This window comes from Coregonus lavaretus (genome assembly GCF_964263955.1).
Source record: "Coregonus lavaretus genome assembly, chromosome: 27".
In the NCBI taxonomy this organism is placed as follows: Eukaryota; Metazoa; Chordata; class Actinopteri; order Salmoniformes; family Salmonidae; genus Coregonus; species Coregonus lavaretus.
Genome location: NC_140014.1, coordinates 43,945,872 through 43,962,217, shown reverse-complemented (window position 1 = coordinate 43,962,217; position 16,346 = coordinate 43,945,872). Strand labels below are relative to the sequence as shown.

The window sequence follows — 16,346 nt, the reverse complement described above, 5'->3', positions numbered from 1 at the left end:
TCAGAGCCAACCCGGAACATATCCCAGTCAGCGTGATCAAAACAATCTTGAAGCATGGATTCCGATTGGTCAGACCAGCGTTGAATAGATCTTAGCACGGGTACTTCCTCTTTGAGTTTCTGCCTATAGGAAGGAAGGAGCCAACATGGAATCGTGATCTGATTTGCCGAAGGGAGGGCGGGGGTGGGCCTTGTAGGCATCACGGAAGGGGGGGTTAGCAGTGGTCGAGATTTTTTCCAGCGTGAGTACTACAGTCAATGTGTTGATAGAACTTTGGTAGGGTTTTTTTCTCAAATTTGCTTTGTTACAATAAATGTGGCCTCAGGATATGTGGTTTCCAGTTTGCATAAAGTCCAGTGAAGTTCTTTGAGGGCCGTCGTGGTATCGGCTTGAGGGGGGATATACACGGCCGTGACTATAACCAAAGAAAATTATCTTGGGGGTTAATACGTCGGCATTTGATTGTGAGCTATTCTAGGTCGGGTGAACAAAAGGACTTGAGTTTCTGTACGTTACCACAATCACACCATGAGTAGTCAATCATGAAACATACACCACCGCCTTTCTTCTTCCTGGAGAGTTCTTTATTCCCGTCTGTGCGATGTACTGAGAACCCAGCTGGCCCCTGAGATCCTCGCACTGAGCACGTCTACTTTATTGTCCAGAGACTGAACATTAGCGAGTAATATACTCTGAAGCGGTGGCTGGTGTGCGCACACCTCCTGAGTCTAGAAGTCCACTCCGAATACCTCTTCTCCGCCGGCGGCGTCTTGGAGCAGCCTCTGGGATAAGTTCAATTGCCCTGGAGGGGTACGAACAAAGGATCCAATTCGGGAAAGTCGTATTCCTGGTCGTAATGACCAGAAAGGGACTTGTGAAGACCAAGAGCCATCAGCAGACCCCGGGGAGAACGAGCAGGCAGAGAGGGAGGTTCCTTGTGGCTCCCAGGAGGAATGTAATGACATGGACCAGTCAGAACAGCAGGCCCCTGCTGGCGTCCTGGAGAGCCCTGAGGCCCGGGACAGCGATGAGGGCAGTGACCCAGTCAGCAGCAGCAGCAGTAGCGTCAGCAGCAGTAGCAGTGAGGAGAGCGGAGCCAGGGAAGAGAAGCAGTGAGGAGAGCGGAGCCAGGGAAGAGAAGCAGTGAGGAGAGCGGAGCCAGGGAAGAGAAGCAGTGAGGAGAGCGGAGCCAGGGAAGAGAAGCAGTGAGGAGAGCGGAGCCAGGGAAGAGAAGCAGTGAGGAGAGCGGAGCCAGGGAAGAGGGGCGGCAGGTAGCTTAGTGGTTAAGAGCGTTGTGCCAGTAACCGAAAGGTCGCTGGTTCTAATCCCCGAGCCGACTAGGTGAAAAATCTGTCGATGTGCCCTTGAGCAAGGCACTTAACCCTAATTGCTCCTGTAAGTCGCTCTGGATAAGAGCGTCTGCTAAATGACAAAAATTTAAATGTAAGAGAGAGCCCCTGCTCCCTCCAGCAGTACTACTGAGCCACCTGCAGAGGGCGCCATGGAGAGCGGCAGCCTGGACACGGGGACCAGTGAGGAGCCCATGGAGCAGGACTAGGACCTCAGCATCCTGGTCCCCTAGATACTTTACGCCTTGTCTAAATTTTGGGCACTCCTCAAAATGACCACCTGATGTGGGCATACACATTTTTATTTTGAATCAAATCTTTTTAAAACTGGATTTCCTTTTTTCTACACTATTTCTGAGTTTCATTTTAAGGCTTGTGGTCTCTAGAGGTTTTTGTTTCAGCCTTGATCAGTCTTTGGAGTTGCAGATGTTTGTTGTAGATGTGCTGATAGGACGGGGTGTTCATCTGGCAATTGTTTTCCCTCATCAGTTTAAGCTTTTGGCAGGAAAGGTAAAGCAGGCAGGTTTGTTCCTGTAGCCAGTTTCTCTCTGTGGATTATCACCCCAGCCACACCAGAGTCGAGACAAAAGCTATCCCCGCTAATTCACTTCCTCATTATTTATGCCGTCAGTAACTCACTCCAGCAATGAACTAGCTAGAATCATTTCTGTTTCTGACTGAAGCACAAGCCTTAGCATCGGGTGCCGATGACATGGATGTCTATTAAGGCAGCCCCCCCATACCTCTCTGAGGGGTGGGGTTAAATGCGGAAGACATTTCAGTTGAATGCAGGTAGCGGCAGGGGCGGCAGGTAGCTTAGTGGTTAAGAGCGTTGTGCCAGTAACCGAAAGGTCGCTGGTTCTAATCCCCGAGCCGGCTAGGTGAAAAATCTGTTGATGTGCCCTTGAGCAAGGCACTTAACCCTAATTGCTCCTGTAAGTCGCTCTGGATAAGAGCGTCTGCTAAATGACTAAAATGTAAATGTAATGCTGGCGAGTTACCGCTGCTCTGATATCCAAAAGTTATTTCCGGCTGAATGTAATAACACCAAAAACGTTCTGGGCTAATGATGTAAGAAATAACACACACAAAAACTGCAAAGTTGCTTAGAAGCTGGAAGCAGAGCTGCCATGTCTGTTGCTCAGGAGCTGGAAGCAGAGCTGCCATGTCTGTTGCTCAGGAGCTGGAAGCAGAGCTGCCATGTCTGTTGCTCAGGAGCTAGAAGCAGAGCTGCCATGTCTGTTGCTGAGGAGCTGGAAGCAGAGATGCCATGTCTGTTGCTGAGGAGCTGGAAGCAGAGCTGCCATGTCTGTTGCTCCGGAGCTGGAAGCAGAGCTGCCATGTCTGTTGCTCAGGAGCTGGAAGCAGAGCTGCCATGTCTGTTGCTCAGGAGCTAGAAGCAGAGCTGCCATGTCTGTTGCTCAGGAGCTAGAAGCAGAGCTGCCATGTCTGTTGCTGAGGAGCTGGAAGCAGAGATGCCATGTCTGTTGCTGAGGAGCTGGAAGCAGAGCTGCCATGTCTGTTGCTCCGGAGCTGGAAGCAGAGCTGCCATGTCTGTTGCTCAGGAGCTGGAAGCAGAGCTGCCATGTCTGTTGCTGAGGAGCTGGAAGCAGAGATGCCATGTCTGTTGCTCTGGAGCTGGAAGCAGAGCTGCCATGTCTGTTGCTCCGGAGCTGGAAGCAGAGCTGCCATGTCTGTTGCTCCGGAGCTGGAAGCAGAGCTGCCATGTCTGTTGCTGAGGAGCTGGAAGCAGAGCTGCCATGTCTGTTGCTCTGGAGCTGGAAGCAGAGCTGCCATGTCTGTTGCTGAGGAGCTGGAAGCAGAGCTGCCATGTCTGTTGCTCTGGAGCTGGAAGCAGAGCTGCCATGTCTGTTGCTGAGGAGCTGGAAGCAGAGCTGCCATGTCTGTTGCTCAGGAGCTGGAAGCAGAGCTGCCATGTCTGTTGCTCAGGAGCTGGAAGCAGAGCTGCCATGTCTGTTGCTGAGGAGCTGGAAGCAGAGCTGCCATGTCTGTCAGCAGCATCTTATTCAATTTATAATTTATGTTATGTAGAAGAAAACTGTTTTTATACATTTTGTATTTTAATGTTTGAATGTCTTTACTGTATTTCAATAACTTTACTATTTATACATGGTTTGGAAAAATCATCATAATGGATCATTTAATTCTTTAAAAAAAAAATGTTTTATTGCCATGTTCATGATGAAATGTTTCTGCATGACAATCATTTGAGTTACATTTTTGGTAATTTATTCAGCATTAAAGGCATCATTGTTGTTGAATAAAAAAAACACTCTTTGTGTGTTTGTTAGAGAGAGAGAGAGAGAGAGAGAGAGAGAGAGAGAGAGAGAGAGAGAGAGAGAGAGAGAGAGAGAGATAGATATAGAGAGAGGGAGACAGAGAGGGAGACAGAGAGAGATAGAGAGATATATATATATATATATATATAGAGAGAGAGAGAGAGAGAGAGACAGACAGAGAGGGAGACAGAGAGAGATAGAGATAGAGAGACAGAGAGAGAGATCGAGAGAGAGAGACAGAGAGAGAGATAGAGAGAGAGAGAGACAAAGAGAGAGAGAGAGATAGAGAGAGGGAGACAGAGAGAGAGAGAGAGAGAGAGAGAGAGGGAGGGGAGAAGAGAGAGAGAGAGAGAGAGAGATAGATAGAGAGAGAGACAGAGAGAGAGAGAGAGAGAGAGATAGAGAGAGAGATAGAGAGACCGTAAAATAAGTCATTTGGCTCAACCAGTGTTTTTAATGTTAAAAAACAAAATTATTTTGTATAAAAATGCAGAGAAGCTCAGTCTATAAGAGAACAATTCATTTTTGTTAAATTTGATACGGTTTTCAGTTCTCTAACAAAAGTTGCCAGAATGCGGGGTCATCCAAATGAAGATCTATTATACTGTAATTCTTTACTTTGATATTGAATACTTGAGACCATGAATATATTCATATTTTACTCTTTGCTTGAAATAATGGTCAGAAAACATTTTTTCCCCCAAATATTTATGGTCTCCCCGAATTACTTTTTTTAGGAGGTAAATTTAACAGTTGCATAAAAAGTCAAAACGTTCACATTTTTTGGCGACAAACCCCTGAATATGCATAGGTAACACTCAAGGGGACATACATTTAAATTAATATGTCATTTTTTTTCACATTTGAAAACCTTATTCGTCATTGACCCATACGGTAAAATAGAGCATACCGCCCAGCCCTAATCTATAATTGTGCATTTCATAGATATCATTTGTTATCTTGGGTATTAACATGTTTGCCCCTAAATCCAATCCAGTACACAACATTAATTATATAACTAAATAAACACATTTCATATTAGACTGCCAGCTGAAGGGTAGGACATTAGTTTTCCAACATTGTTTCACAGAAGGAAGGCATGGGGTTTCCCTTCACCACTCCGCCAAGGTCCCGTTGAGATGGGGTCCCCCCTCCTCTGTTCTGATAGGTCCCGTTGAGATGGGGTCCCCCCTCCTCTGTTCTGATAGGTCCCGTTGTGATGGGGTCCCCCCTCCTCTGTTCTGATAGTAGAACTACAGGTCCCGTTGTGATGGGGTCCCCCCTCCTCTGTTCTGATAGTAGAACTCCAGGTCCCGTTGTGATGGGGTCCCCCCTCCTCTGTTCTGATAGTAGAACTACAGGTCCCGTTGTGATGGGGTCCCCCCTCCTCTGTTCTGATAGTAGAACTACAGGTCCCGTTGTGATGGGGTCCCCCCTCCTCTGTTCTGATAGTAGAACTCCAGGTCCCGTTGTGATGGGGTCCCCCCTCCTCTGTTCTGATAGTAGAACTACAGGTCCCGTTGTGATGGGGTCCCCCCTCCTCTGTTCTGATAGTAGAACTACAGGTCCCGTTGTGATGGGGTCCCCCCTCCTCTGTTCTGATAGAAGAACTACAGGTCCCGTTGTGATGGGGTCCCCCCTCCTCTGTTCTGATAGGTCCCGTTGAGATGGGGTCCCCCCTCCTCTGTTCTGATAGGTCCTGTTGTGATGGGGTCCCCCCTCCTCTGTTCTGATAGTAGAACTACAGGTCCCATCTGCGTGGCTTAGATCTCTGTCGCCGGGTAGATTTAACCTCCCAGGGCGTGTCCAGTTCTGATTGGCTTTCATCCTGCCGCGGATGTCCATCATCTACACTGTATGACCGTGGCCGTCCCCCGTGTTCATGGTTCTGTTGGGTGAGGTCTCCCATCCTGCTCGCACTCTCAGCCCTTGAGGTCTTGCTGGTTGTTTTCTCTGACAGAGGTCCACATCTGTGTTCTCCTAGAAGGTTGTTCTCAGTCCTGCAGTTCCTGTGTAGCCCCATTCACTCTAGTCAATACTCTGCCGTTCTGCTCTCTGGGAGTAGATTGCACTTAACGGTCCTTTGATTCTGCAGTCAACCCCTCCGCCGTTGTACCTGTTGGTAGGATGTGCTCCATCCCAAGGCTCCAGGCTCTGGTTCCCTGGACTAGGACTACCCCCAGAAGAGCAGCTGGAGCCTGGGCTGACCAAGCCTACAAAGTCCCCCGGTGGAGCTGAAGTGAAGACCCTGGACAGGCTTCCTACGTGGGCGTCCTGGTCTGTCCTCTATCTAAACCACTGGTTCCCTCTCCCAGGCTGTCTGCCCCCTCTCCCAGGCTGTCTGCCCCCTCTCCCAGGCTGTCTGCCCCCTCTCCCAGGCTGTCTGCCCCCTCTCCCAGGCTGTCTGTCCCCTCTCCCAGGCTGTCTGCCCCCTCTCCCAGGCTGTCTGCCCCCTCCTGCTGATCTGGGGAGCCTGGGGGTGGCAGGTTAGCTGGAGGCTGGTCTCTGGAGCCTCTCCTCTCCGCTGCCCGGCCTGGCTCAGTCCCTCTGGAGGCCGGAGGAGCAGCCTGGAAGTCTCCTGCCGCGTGGCCTGGGGCTGGGGCTGGGGCTGGGGCTGGGGCTGGGGCTGGGGCTGGGGCTGGGGCTGGGGCTGGCGGGGTGGGGCCGACGGCCTGGTGGCACATGGGGCAAGTCTCCTGGACGTAGAGCCACTTACGCAGGCAGTTTCCATGGAAGAAATGTCCGCAGTACGTCAGCACGGCTGAGCTCATTTCCTGTAGAAGAGGAAATGTGTGTATTACTCAAATGAACTAACAAGAACTAACTAAACTCAAAACTCTCTCCAAGCTCTCCCAGAAACATCTTTAACCAACTCTCTGAACCAGGGCCGGTCCTGGCCGTTCTGCTGCCCTGGGCAATACATAAAAAAAGACGTCTAAAAGACGTATTTTCCAGACATCGAAGTAACGTTATATTTATGTTCTGAATGAAAGTTGAAAATACATATTTTCCGGAAGTTGAAATCAGGTTAATTTTTGGTTTTGAAACAACGTAATTTATAGAAGCCTACATTTGGGCCAAATCAAGGCTGGTCCAGACCAGACAATATCAGAACCAGACATATCAAGGCTGGTCCAGACCAGACAACATCAGAACCAGACATATCAAGGCCGGTCCAGACCAGACAACATCAGAACCAGACATAGACATGGAAGTCGACGTGGAAATCAAGGCTAGTCTGGACAGGACCAAAAAAAGACAGCCGGTCTGGACAGGACTAAAAAAAGACAGCCGGTCTGGACAGGACCAAAAAAAGACAGCTGGTCTGGACAGGACCAACAAAAGACAGCCGGTCTGGACAGGACCAAAAAAAGACAGCCGGTCTGGACAGGACCAAAAAAAGACAGCTGGTCTGGACAGGACCAAAAAAAGACAGCTGGTCTGGACAGGACCAACAAAAGACAGCCGGTCTGGACAGGACTAAAAAAAGACAGCTGGTCTGGACAGGACCAACAAAAGACAGCCGGTCTGGACAGGACCAAAAAAAGACAGCTGGTCTGGACAGGACCAATAAAAGACAGCCGGTCTGGACAGGACCAACAAAAGACAGCCGGTCTGGACAGGACCAAAAAAAGACAGCCGGTCTGGACAGGACCAACAAAAGACAGCCGGTCTGGACAGGACCAAAAAAAGACAGCCGGTCTGGACAGGACCAAAAAAAGACAGCCGGTCTGGACAGGACCAACAAAAGACAGCCGGTCTGGACAGGACCAAAAAAAGACAGCCGGTCTGGACAGGACCAAAAAAAGACAGCCGGTCTGGACAGGACCAAAAAAAGACAGCCGGTCTAGACAGGACCAAAAAAAGACAGCCGGTCTAGACAGGACCAAAAAAAGACAGCCGGCCTGGACAGGACCAAAAAAAGACAGCCGGTCTGGACAGGACCAACAAAAGACGTCTGCATCGGTCGGTGCTTACCGGTGTATAGCCTACCATGTCAGCCCACAATGGAATGTTATGAATGCCCATCCATCCAGGCTCTGTCGAATGCCCATCCATCCAGGCTCTGTCGAATGCCCATCCATGTGGTCGACCCACCATTTGTAAAACAGGCAGTTGCATTGACTTCACTAGTCCTGATTCATGTGACTAATCCGTTTGGCTATTTAAGCTCTGAATATCAGCTACCCAACTTTATCAGGAGGAGTTATCCTGAGCCTATTTGCAATAAGAATTAATGTGTTTACACAGCGGGAAATGCAGAAGTATTTGATTTTTTCACTATGATCAGCTTGTCAAAAATGTAGGGATACAAACTTGAAACCACTGATCATAACAGTTTAGCCCACGGGATGAAACTCCTGGACAGCAGTTGTGAGTAGCCTGATTGTCCGTTCCATATCGTCCATGTTACTTTGACCGGTCCTGTTTTTAGGATACGTTGTTTGTTAACATGACAGCACGTTTATTTTTGATTGGGCGCCATTTAGATCAGGCTGTTTGATCATAGAAACCTGCATGATGTAAAAAGTGTCCGTCTCATTACATTTTACATTTTAGTCATTTAGCAGACGCTCTTATCCAGAGCGACTTACAGGAGCAATTAGGGTTAAGTGCCTTGCTCAAGGGCACATCGACAGATTTTTCACCTAGTCGGCTCTGGGATTAGAACCAGCCACCTTTCGGTTACTGGCACAACGCTCTTAACCGCTAAGCTACCTGCCGCCCAGTGGGGTTATATGTAGGCTAACTCTCCCTAATGTTTAATTTTTTTATGTGTCTCATTCCATATTCATCCATTTTATCTCCAGTCTGTAGGTGTCAGAAAAGGCCACCCTCTTTCTACCATATCCTAAATCCTCTACATGATTTATGTTAGATTCATTTTTGGGGACGGAAATGTTGGTGGAGCGCCGCAGCGATGCGTTTCTCCAACAGCACCCTGGAGAGGCTTACTGGGAATGGACTAGTTAAATATTTTGCTTCCCTGGAGAGGCTTACTGGGAATGGACTAGATCAATATTTTGCTTCCCTGGAGAGGCTTACTGGGAATGGACTAGTTAAATATTTTGCTTCCCTGGAGAGGCTTACTGGGAATGGACTAGTTCAATATTTTGCTTCCCTGGAGAGGCTTACTGGGAATGGACTAGATCAATATTTTGCTTCCCTGGAGAGGCTTACTGGGAATGGACTAGATCAATATTTTGCTTCCCTGGAGAGGCTTACTGGGAATGGACTAGATCAATATTTTGCTTCCCTGGAGAGGCTTACTGGGAATGGACTAGATCAATATTTTGCTTCCCTGGAGAGGCTTACTGGGAATGGACTAGATCAATATTTTGCTTCCCTGGAGAGGCTTACTGGGAATGGACTAGATCAATATTTTGCTTCCCTGGAGAGGCTTACTGGGAATGGACTAGATCAATATTTTGCTTCCCTGGAGAGGCTTACTGGGAATGGACTAGATCAATATTTTGCTTCCCTGGAGAGGCTTACTGGGAATGGACTAGATCAATATTTTGCTTCCCTGGAGAGGCTTACTGGGAATGGACTAGATCAATATTTTGCTTCCCTGGAGAGGCTTACTGGGAATGGACTAGATCAATATTTTGCTTCCCTGGAGAGGCTTACTGGGAATGGACTAGATCAATATTTTGCTTCCCTGGAGAGGCTTACTGGGAATGGACTAGATCAATATTTTGCTTCCCTGGAGAGGCTTACTGGGAATGGACTAGATCAATATTTTGCTTCCCTGGAGAGGCTTACTGGGAATGGACTAGATCAATATTTTGCTTCCCTGGAGAGGCTTACTGGGAATGGACTAGATCAATATTTTGCTTCCCTGGAGAGGCTTACTGGGAATGGACTAGATCAATATTTTGCTTCCCTGGAGAGGCTTACTGGGAATGGACTAGATCAATATTTTGCTTCCCTGGAGAGGCTTACTGGGAATGGACTAGATCAATATTTTGCTTCCCTGGAGAGGCTTACTGGGAATGGACTAGATCAATATTTTGCTTCCCTGGAGAGGCTTACTGGGAATGGACTAGATCAATATTTTGCTTCCCTGGAGAGGCTTACTGGGAATGGACTAGATAAATATTTTGCTTCCCTGGAGAGGCTTACTGGGAATGGACTAGATAAATATTTTGCTTCCCTGGAGAGGCTTACTGGGAATGGACTAGATAAATATTTTGCTTCCCTGGAGAGGCTTACTGGGAATGGACTAGTTAAATATTTTGCTTCCCTGGAGAGGCTTACTGGGAATGGACTAGATCAATATTTTGCTTCCCTGGAGAGGCTTACTGGGAATGGACTAGATATATATTTTGCTTCCCTGGAGAGGCTTACTGGGAATGGACTAGATATATATTTTGCTTCCCTGGAGAGGCTTACTGGGAATGGACAAGATCAATATTTTGCTTCCCTGGAGAGGCTTACTGGGAATGGACTAGATCAATATTTTGCTTCCCTGGAGAGGCTTACTGGGAATGGACTAGATCAATATTTTGCTTCCCTGCCTTTGACAAAGTGGGCACTGCTCATCACAGGGCGGCATCAGCGCTCACCTAAAAAGCCCATATGCCACTGGTTGAGAGAAATTGTTATTGTTTTTGGGGCAGAATTATGTGGGGTTTTATGTGTTGTTGGAGGTGCGTCTTGGTCAGTTCAGGTCAGGAAATGCCCCCCTCATCAATCTGCCCCCACAGGCGACCTCCTAAACCTGCCTAACGAGCGGGTCGGCCCTTGCTCTGAAGAGAAAAGTAACGCGGTAACCATTAGGTATAAACCTGGCTTAGAAAATTCTCCTATTTTTTATGGGGAGAAACCATGCATGATTGATGTTATCATCATTGAGTTCATGGTGCATTTATTGGGCTTATTATGGTAGCCTAAACATATTAACAGAACAGGTTAAACCATTGACCAGTATAGACACCACCCTCTATAATAATAATAATAATATTAATAATAATAATAATAGTAAGCCATTTAGCAGACGCTTTTATCCAAAGCGATTTACAGTCATGCGTGCATACATTTTCTGTGTATGGGTGGTCCCGGGGATCGAACCCACTACCTTGGCTCTACCAGCCGAGCTACAGAGGACCACGAGCCACTGACCTGGAAGCAGATGGCCCATGACCAGACATGCATAGAGATGTCTTAAATAGCACCCTGTTCCCTTCGTAGTGCACTACTTTTTGACCAGGCTCCATAGGGGATAGGGTACCATACTGTGTTTAATGACTGACCTGGAAGCAGATGGCACAAACGTCGTTGTGTCGCTGCAACTGATTGGCCGTGGCCCGGGGGAGGGAGTTGATCTTCTTGGCTGCTTCCTGTCTAAGCAGGAAGCTCCTCCAGCCGGTCTGGGCTCTGAGCCACACGTTGAAGTAGGAGTGTATAATGATGATGGAGGCCCCCATCCAGCTCCACTCCCCATACAGTGACTCCCAGGTCCCGTAGGCCACCACGCAGAGGGCCACCACGAACTCCAGCACGCGGCTGACTGGGGTGACATTTACATTTGAGTCATTTAGCAGACTCTCTTATCCAGAGTGCCTTCCTCTTAAGATACTGTAACTAGGTACAACAACCACATCTCAGTCAGGACAGGACAGGACAGGACAGGACAGGACAGGAGAGGAGAGGAGAGGAGAGGAGAGGAGAGGAGAGGAGAGGAGAGGAGAGGAGAGGAGAGGAGAGGAGAGGAGAGGAGAGGAGAGGAGAGGTTTCTACAGGACAGGAGAGGAGATGAAAGGAGAGGACAGGAAGGACAGGAGAGGTACCTACAGGACAGGTACCTACAGGACAGGTTCCTACAGGACAGGACAGGTTCCTACAGGACAGGAGAGGACAGGACAGGTTTCTACAGGACAGGACAGGTTCCTACAGGACAGGACAGGTTCCTACAGGACAGGACAGGTTCCTACAGGACAGGAGAGGACAGGACAGGTTTCTACAGGACAGGACAGGAGAGGACAGGACAGGTTTCTACAGGACAGGACAGGAGAGGACAGGACAGGTTTCTACAGGGCAGGAGAGGAGAGGACAGGACAGGTTCCTACAGGACAGGTTAATACAGGGCAGGAGAGGAGAGGACAGGACAGGTTCCTACAGGACAGGTTAATACAGGACAGGACAGGTTCCTACAGGACAGGAGAGGACAGGTTCCTACAGGACAGGAGAGGACAGGACAGGTTCCTACAGGACAGGACAGGTTCCTACAGGACAGGACAGGTTCCTACAGGACAGGACAGGTTCCTACAGGACAGGACAGGTTCCTACAGGACAGGACAGGTTCCTACAGGACAGGACAGGTTCATACAGGACAGGACAGGTTCCTACAGGACAGGAGAGGACAGGACAGGTTCCTACAGGACAGGACAGGTTCCTACAGGACAGGACAGGTTCCTACAGGACAGGACAGGACAGGTTCCTACAGGACAGGACAGGTTCCTACAGGACAGGACAGGTTCCTACAGGACAGGACAGGTTCCTACAGGACAGGACAGGACAGGTTCCTACAGGACAGGTGAGTACAGGACAGGTACCTACAGGACTGGTACCTACAGGACAGGTAAGTACAGGACAGGTAAGTACAGGACAGGTGAGTACAGGACAGGTACCTACAGGACAGGTACCTACAGGACAGGTACCTACAGGACAGGTACCTACAGGACAGGAGAGTACAGGACAGGTACCTACAGGACAGGTGAGTACAGGACAGGAGAGTACAGGAAAGGTACCTACAGGACAGGTGAGTACAGGAAAGGTACCTACAGGACAGGTGAGTACAGGAAAGATACCTACAGGACAGGTGTGTACAGGACAGGTGGTACAGGACAGGTAAGTACAGGACAGGTGAGTACAGGACAGGTGAGTACAGGACAGGTACCTACAGGACTGGTACCTACAGGACAGGTGAGTACAGGACAGGTACCTACAGGACTGGTACCTACAGGACAGGTACCTACAGGACTGGTAAGTACAGGACAGGTACCTACAGGACAGGTGAGTACAGGACAGGTACCTACAGGACAGGTACCTACAGGACAGGTGAATACAGGAAAGGTGTGTACAGGACAGGTAAGTACAGGACAGGTGAGTACAGGACAGGTGAGTACAGGACAGGAGAGTACAGGACAGGTGAGTACAGGACAGGTGTATACAGGACAGGAGAGTACAGGACAGGTGAATACAGGACAGGAGAGTACAGGACAGGTGAGTACAGGACAGGTGTATACAGGACAGGAGAGTACAGGACAGGAGAGTACAGGACAGGAGAGTACAGGACAGGTGTATACAGGACAGGTGAGTACAGGACAGGTGAGTACAGGACAGGTGAGTACAGGACAGGTGAGTACAGGACAGGTGAGTACAGGACAGGAGAGTACAGGAAAGGTACCTACAGGACAGGTGAGTACAGGACAGGTACCTACAGGACAGGTGAGTACAGGACAGGTGAGTACAGGACAGGTGAGTACAGGACAGGTACCTACAGGACAGGTGAGTACAGGACAGGTACCTACAGGACAGGTGAGTACAGGACAGGTGAGTACAGGACAGGTACCTACAGGACAGGAGAGTACAGGACAGGAGAGTACAGGACAGGAGAGTACAGGACAGGAGAGTACAGGACAGGTGAGTACAGGACAGGTGAGTACAGGACAGGTGAGTACAGGACAGGAGAGTACAGGACAGGTGAGTACAGGACAGGAGAGTACAGGACAGGTGAGTACAGGACAGGTGAGTACAGGACAGGTGAGTACAGGACAGGTGAGTACAGGACAGGAGAGTACAGGACAGGTGAGTACAGGACAGGAGAGTACAGGACAGGTGAGTACAGGACAGGTGAGTACAGGACAGGTGAGTACAGGACAGGTGAGTACAGGACAGGAGAGTACAGGACAGGAGAGTACAGGACAGGTAAGTACAGGACAGGAGAGTACAGGACAGGAGAGTACAGGACAGGTGAGTACAGGACAGGTGAGTACAGGACAGGTGAGTACAGGACAGGTAGTGTACAGGACAGGTATCTTGTGTTACCTGCATTGACCCAATAGATGATCTCGTCCAGGCTGTCTATAGGGTCAGTACAGAACAGCTCACCAATGAAGAGTGAGTAGATCATCAGGGTACCTGTCACCTAGGAGACCAGATGGAACAACAACGTTTATCATTCATTTCTAGACTGAACGTGGTTTCATTCATTTCTTACGGGTAAGAGAACAGAGCCTACTAAGAGCTGAAGACAAAGACATGACTACAGTTATGTGAGTGAGTCTAACCTGCAGAGAGCTGAAGACAAAGACATGACTACAGTTATGTGAGTGAGTCTAACCTGCAGAGAGCTGAAGACAAAGACATGACTACAGTTATGGGAGTGAGTCTAACCTGCAGAGAGCTGAAGACAAAGACATGACTACAGTTATGGGAGTGAGTCTAACCTGCAGAGAGGTCAGCATGCAGCTGGAAACCAGGATGAGGAGCCAGAAGTCCATGTGGAAGAACTGGGAGATTTGATATGCCATGTATCCTGGGAACACCAGCAGGACCAGACACATACTGAGACCTCGGAAGTGTTTCCATAGACTCCTAGAGAGAGAGAGAGAGAGAGAGAGAGAGAGAGAGAGAGAGAGAGAGAGAGAGAGAGACCGAAGAGAGAGAGAGAGAGAGAGAGAGAGAGAGAGAGAGAGAGACAGAGAGAGAGACAGAGAGAGAGAGAGAGAGAGAGAGAGAGAGAGAGAGAGAGAGAGAGAGAGAGAGAGAGAGAGAGAGACAGAGAGAGAGACAGAGAGAGAGAGAGAGAGAGAGAGAGAGAGAGACGAGAGAGAGACAGAGAGAGAGAGAGAGAGAGAGAGAGAGACAGAGAGAGACAGAGAAGAGAGCAGGACAAGAGAGAGAAGAGACAGAGAGAGACAGAGAGAGAGACAGAGACCGAGAGAGACAGAGAGAGAGAGAGAGAGACCGAGAGAGACAGAGACCGAGAGAGAGAGAGAGAACAGAGACAGAGAGAGAGAGAGAGAGAGAGAGAGAGACAGAGAGAGACCGAGAGAGAGAGAGAGAGACAGAGACAGAGAGAGAGACAAAGACAGAGAGAGACAGAGAGAGAGAGACAGAGAGAGAGAGAGAGAGACAGAGAGAGAGAGAGAGAGAGAGACAAAGACAGAGAGAGAGACAAAGACAGAGAGAGAGATAAAGACAGAGAGAGAGACAGAGAGAGAGAGAGACAGAGAGACATTTTGCACATCATTATAACACTGTATATACATTTTACATTTTACGTCATTTAGCAGACGCTCTTATCCAGAGCGACTTACAGTTAGTGAGTGCATACATTTTTTCATACTGGCCCCCTGTGGAATCGAACCCACAACCCTGGCGTTGCAAGCGCCATGCTCTACCAACTGAGCTACAGGAGGCCATTTGAAACGTTTCTATTCCATTGGAACTTCTGAGTGTAATGTTTACTGTTAATATTTATTGATTACTTCACTTTTGTTTATTATCTATTTCACTTGCTTTGGCAATGTTAACATATGTTTCCCATGCCAATAAAGCCCTTAAATTGAAAATTGAGAGAGAGAGAGAGAGAGAGAGAGAGTGAGATAGATAATCTGGCTCAACATGTTCCAATCAGTTATAGAACCAATTGCTCTATATGGCAGCGAAGTATGGGGTCCGCTCTCTAATAATGAATTTACCAAATGGACAAACATCATCAAAATACTGCAAGCAGAGTTTTGCAAGACTGTATTGCAAGTGCAAAGAAAAACTCAAAATAACGCATGTTGAGCAGAATTGGGCCAATACCGCCTCCTTATTCAAATAGAAAAAAGAGCCATCAATTTTACAACCATCTAAAAACAAGTGACCCCAAAACATTCCATCACACAGCTCTACTATATCAAGAGATGAAACAAGAGAAGAGTCCCCTCAGCCAGCTGGTTCTGAGGCTCAGTTCACTAACCAAAACCAACCTCATAGAGCCTCAGGACAGCACTCAGAAAATCTGGCCAAACCAAATCATCACAAAGCAAAAATAAAAATATATCACCTATTGGAAAGACACCACAAAAAACAAAGTAAACTTCAATGCTATTTGGCTCTAAACAGACAGTACATGGTGGCAGACTATCTGACCACTGTGACTGATAGAAAACTGAGAAAAACACTGACTAGGTACAGACTCAGTGAGCACAGTCTGGCTATAGAGACCGGTCGTCACAGGCAAACCTGGCTGCCCAGAGAGGACAGGCTGTGCTCACTCTGCCCCCGGGGAGAGGTAGAGACAGAGCTGCATTTCCTATTACACTGTGACAAATACTCAGACTAAGAGAATCTTTCTTTCCCTAAATTATCATTCAGTACAAAGAATTTGAAACTATCAAATATTTATTGGGTGAAAATACAAAATGTGCAGTTTTGGCAGCCAAATATGTGTCCTCCTGCCACAACCTGAGGGACAGCCAGTGAAAGTGCAATGTGATGTCAATAATATTTCCTGTTTAGTTTAGTTTTGTCTTTCATACCATGTGTCTTCTCAGTCATGTTGAGACTGGTCTACTACTATTGCTTTAATGTATTGTTATTCTCATTAATATTGTTGTTGTAGTTGCTGTTAATGGTAATCCCATTTCCACTACTACTATTATTATTGCTGTTGGTCCCACCATTTTTGTTATATGTA

At 48.1% G+C, this 16,346-nt stretch overlaps 1 protein-coding gene across 1 annotated transcript; it reads right to left on the bottom strand.

Moving 5' to 3' along the window:
- Positions 1–4,008: 4,008 nt before the first annotated feature.
- On the bottom strand, positions 4,009–14,247 carry LOC311102696 (RING finger protein 145-like). The gene is made up of 4 exons (XM_084144069.1): positions 14,104–14,247; positions 13,703–13,802; positions 10,906–11,162; positions 4,009–6,423 (listed from the first exon to the last, which is right to left on the bottom strand). The coding sequence occupies exons 1-4, from the start codon at positions 14,218–14,220 to the stop codon at positions 5,911–5,913; spliced, it is 987 nt and encodes a 328-aa protein (XP_084000195.1). The 5' UTR covers positions 14,221–14,247; the 3' UTR covers positions 4,009–5,910.
- Between the last annotated feature and the right edge of the window lie 2,099 nt (positions 14,248–16,346).

Coding starts and splice junctions, on each gene's coding strand:
- LOC311102696 (XM_084144069.1), bottom strand. CDS start 14,220: ATGTGTCTGGTCCTGCTGGTGTTCCCAGGATACATGGCATATCAAATC. Junction 13,803..14,103: donor GCATGCTGACCTCTCTGCAG/GTTAGACTCACT, acceptor CTGGTCTCCTAG/GTGACAGGTACCCTGATGAT. Junction 6,424..10,905: donor TTTGTGCCATCTGCTTCCAG/GTCAGTCATTAA, acceptor CCTCTTCTACAG/GAAATGAGCTCAGCCGTGCT.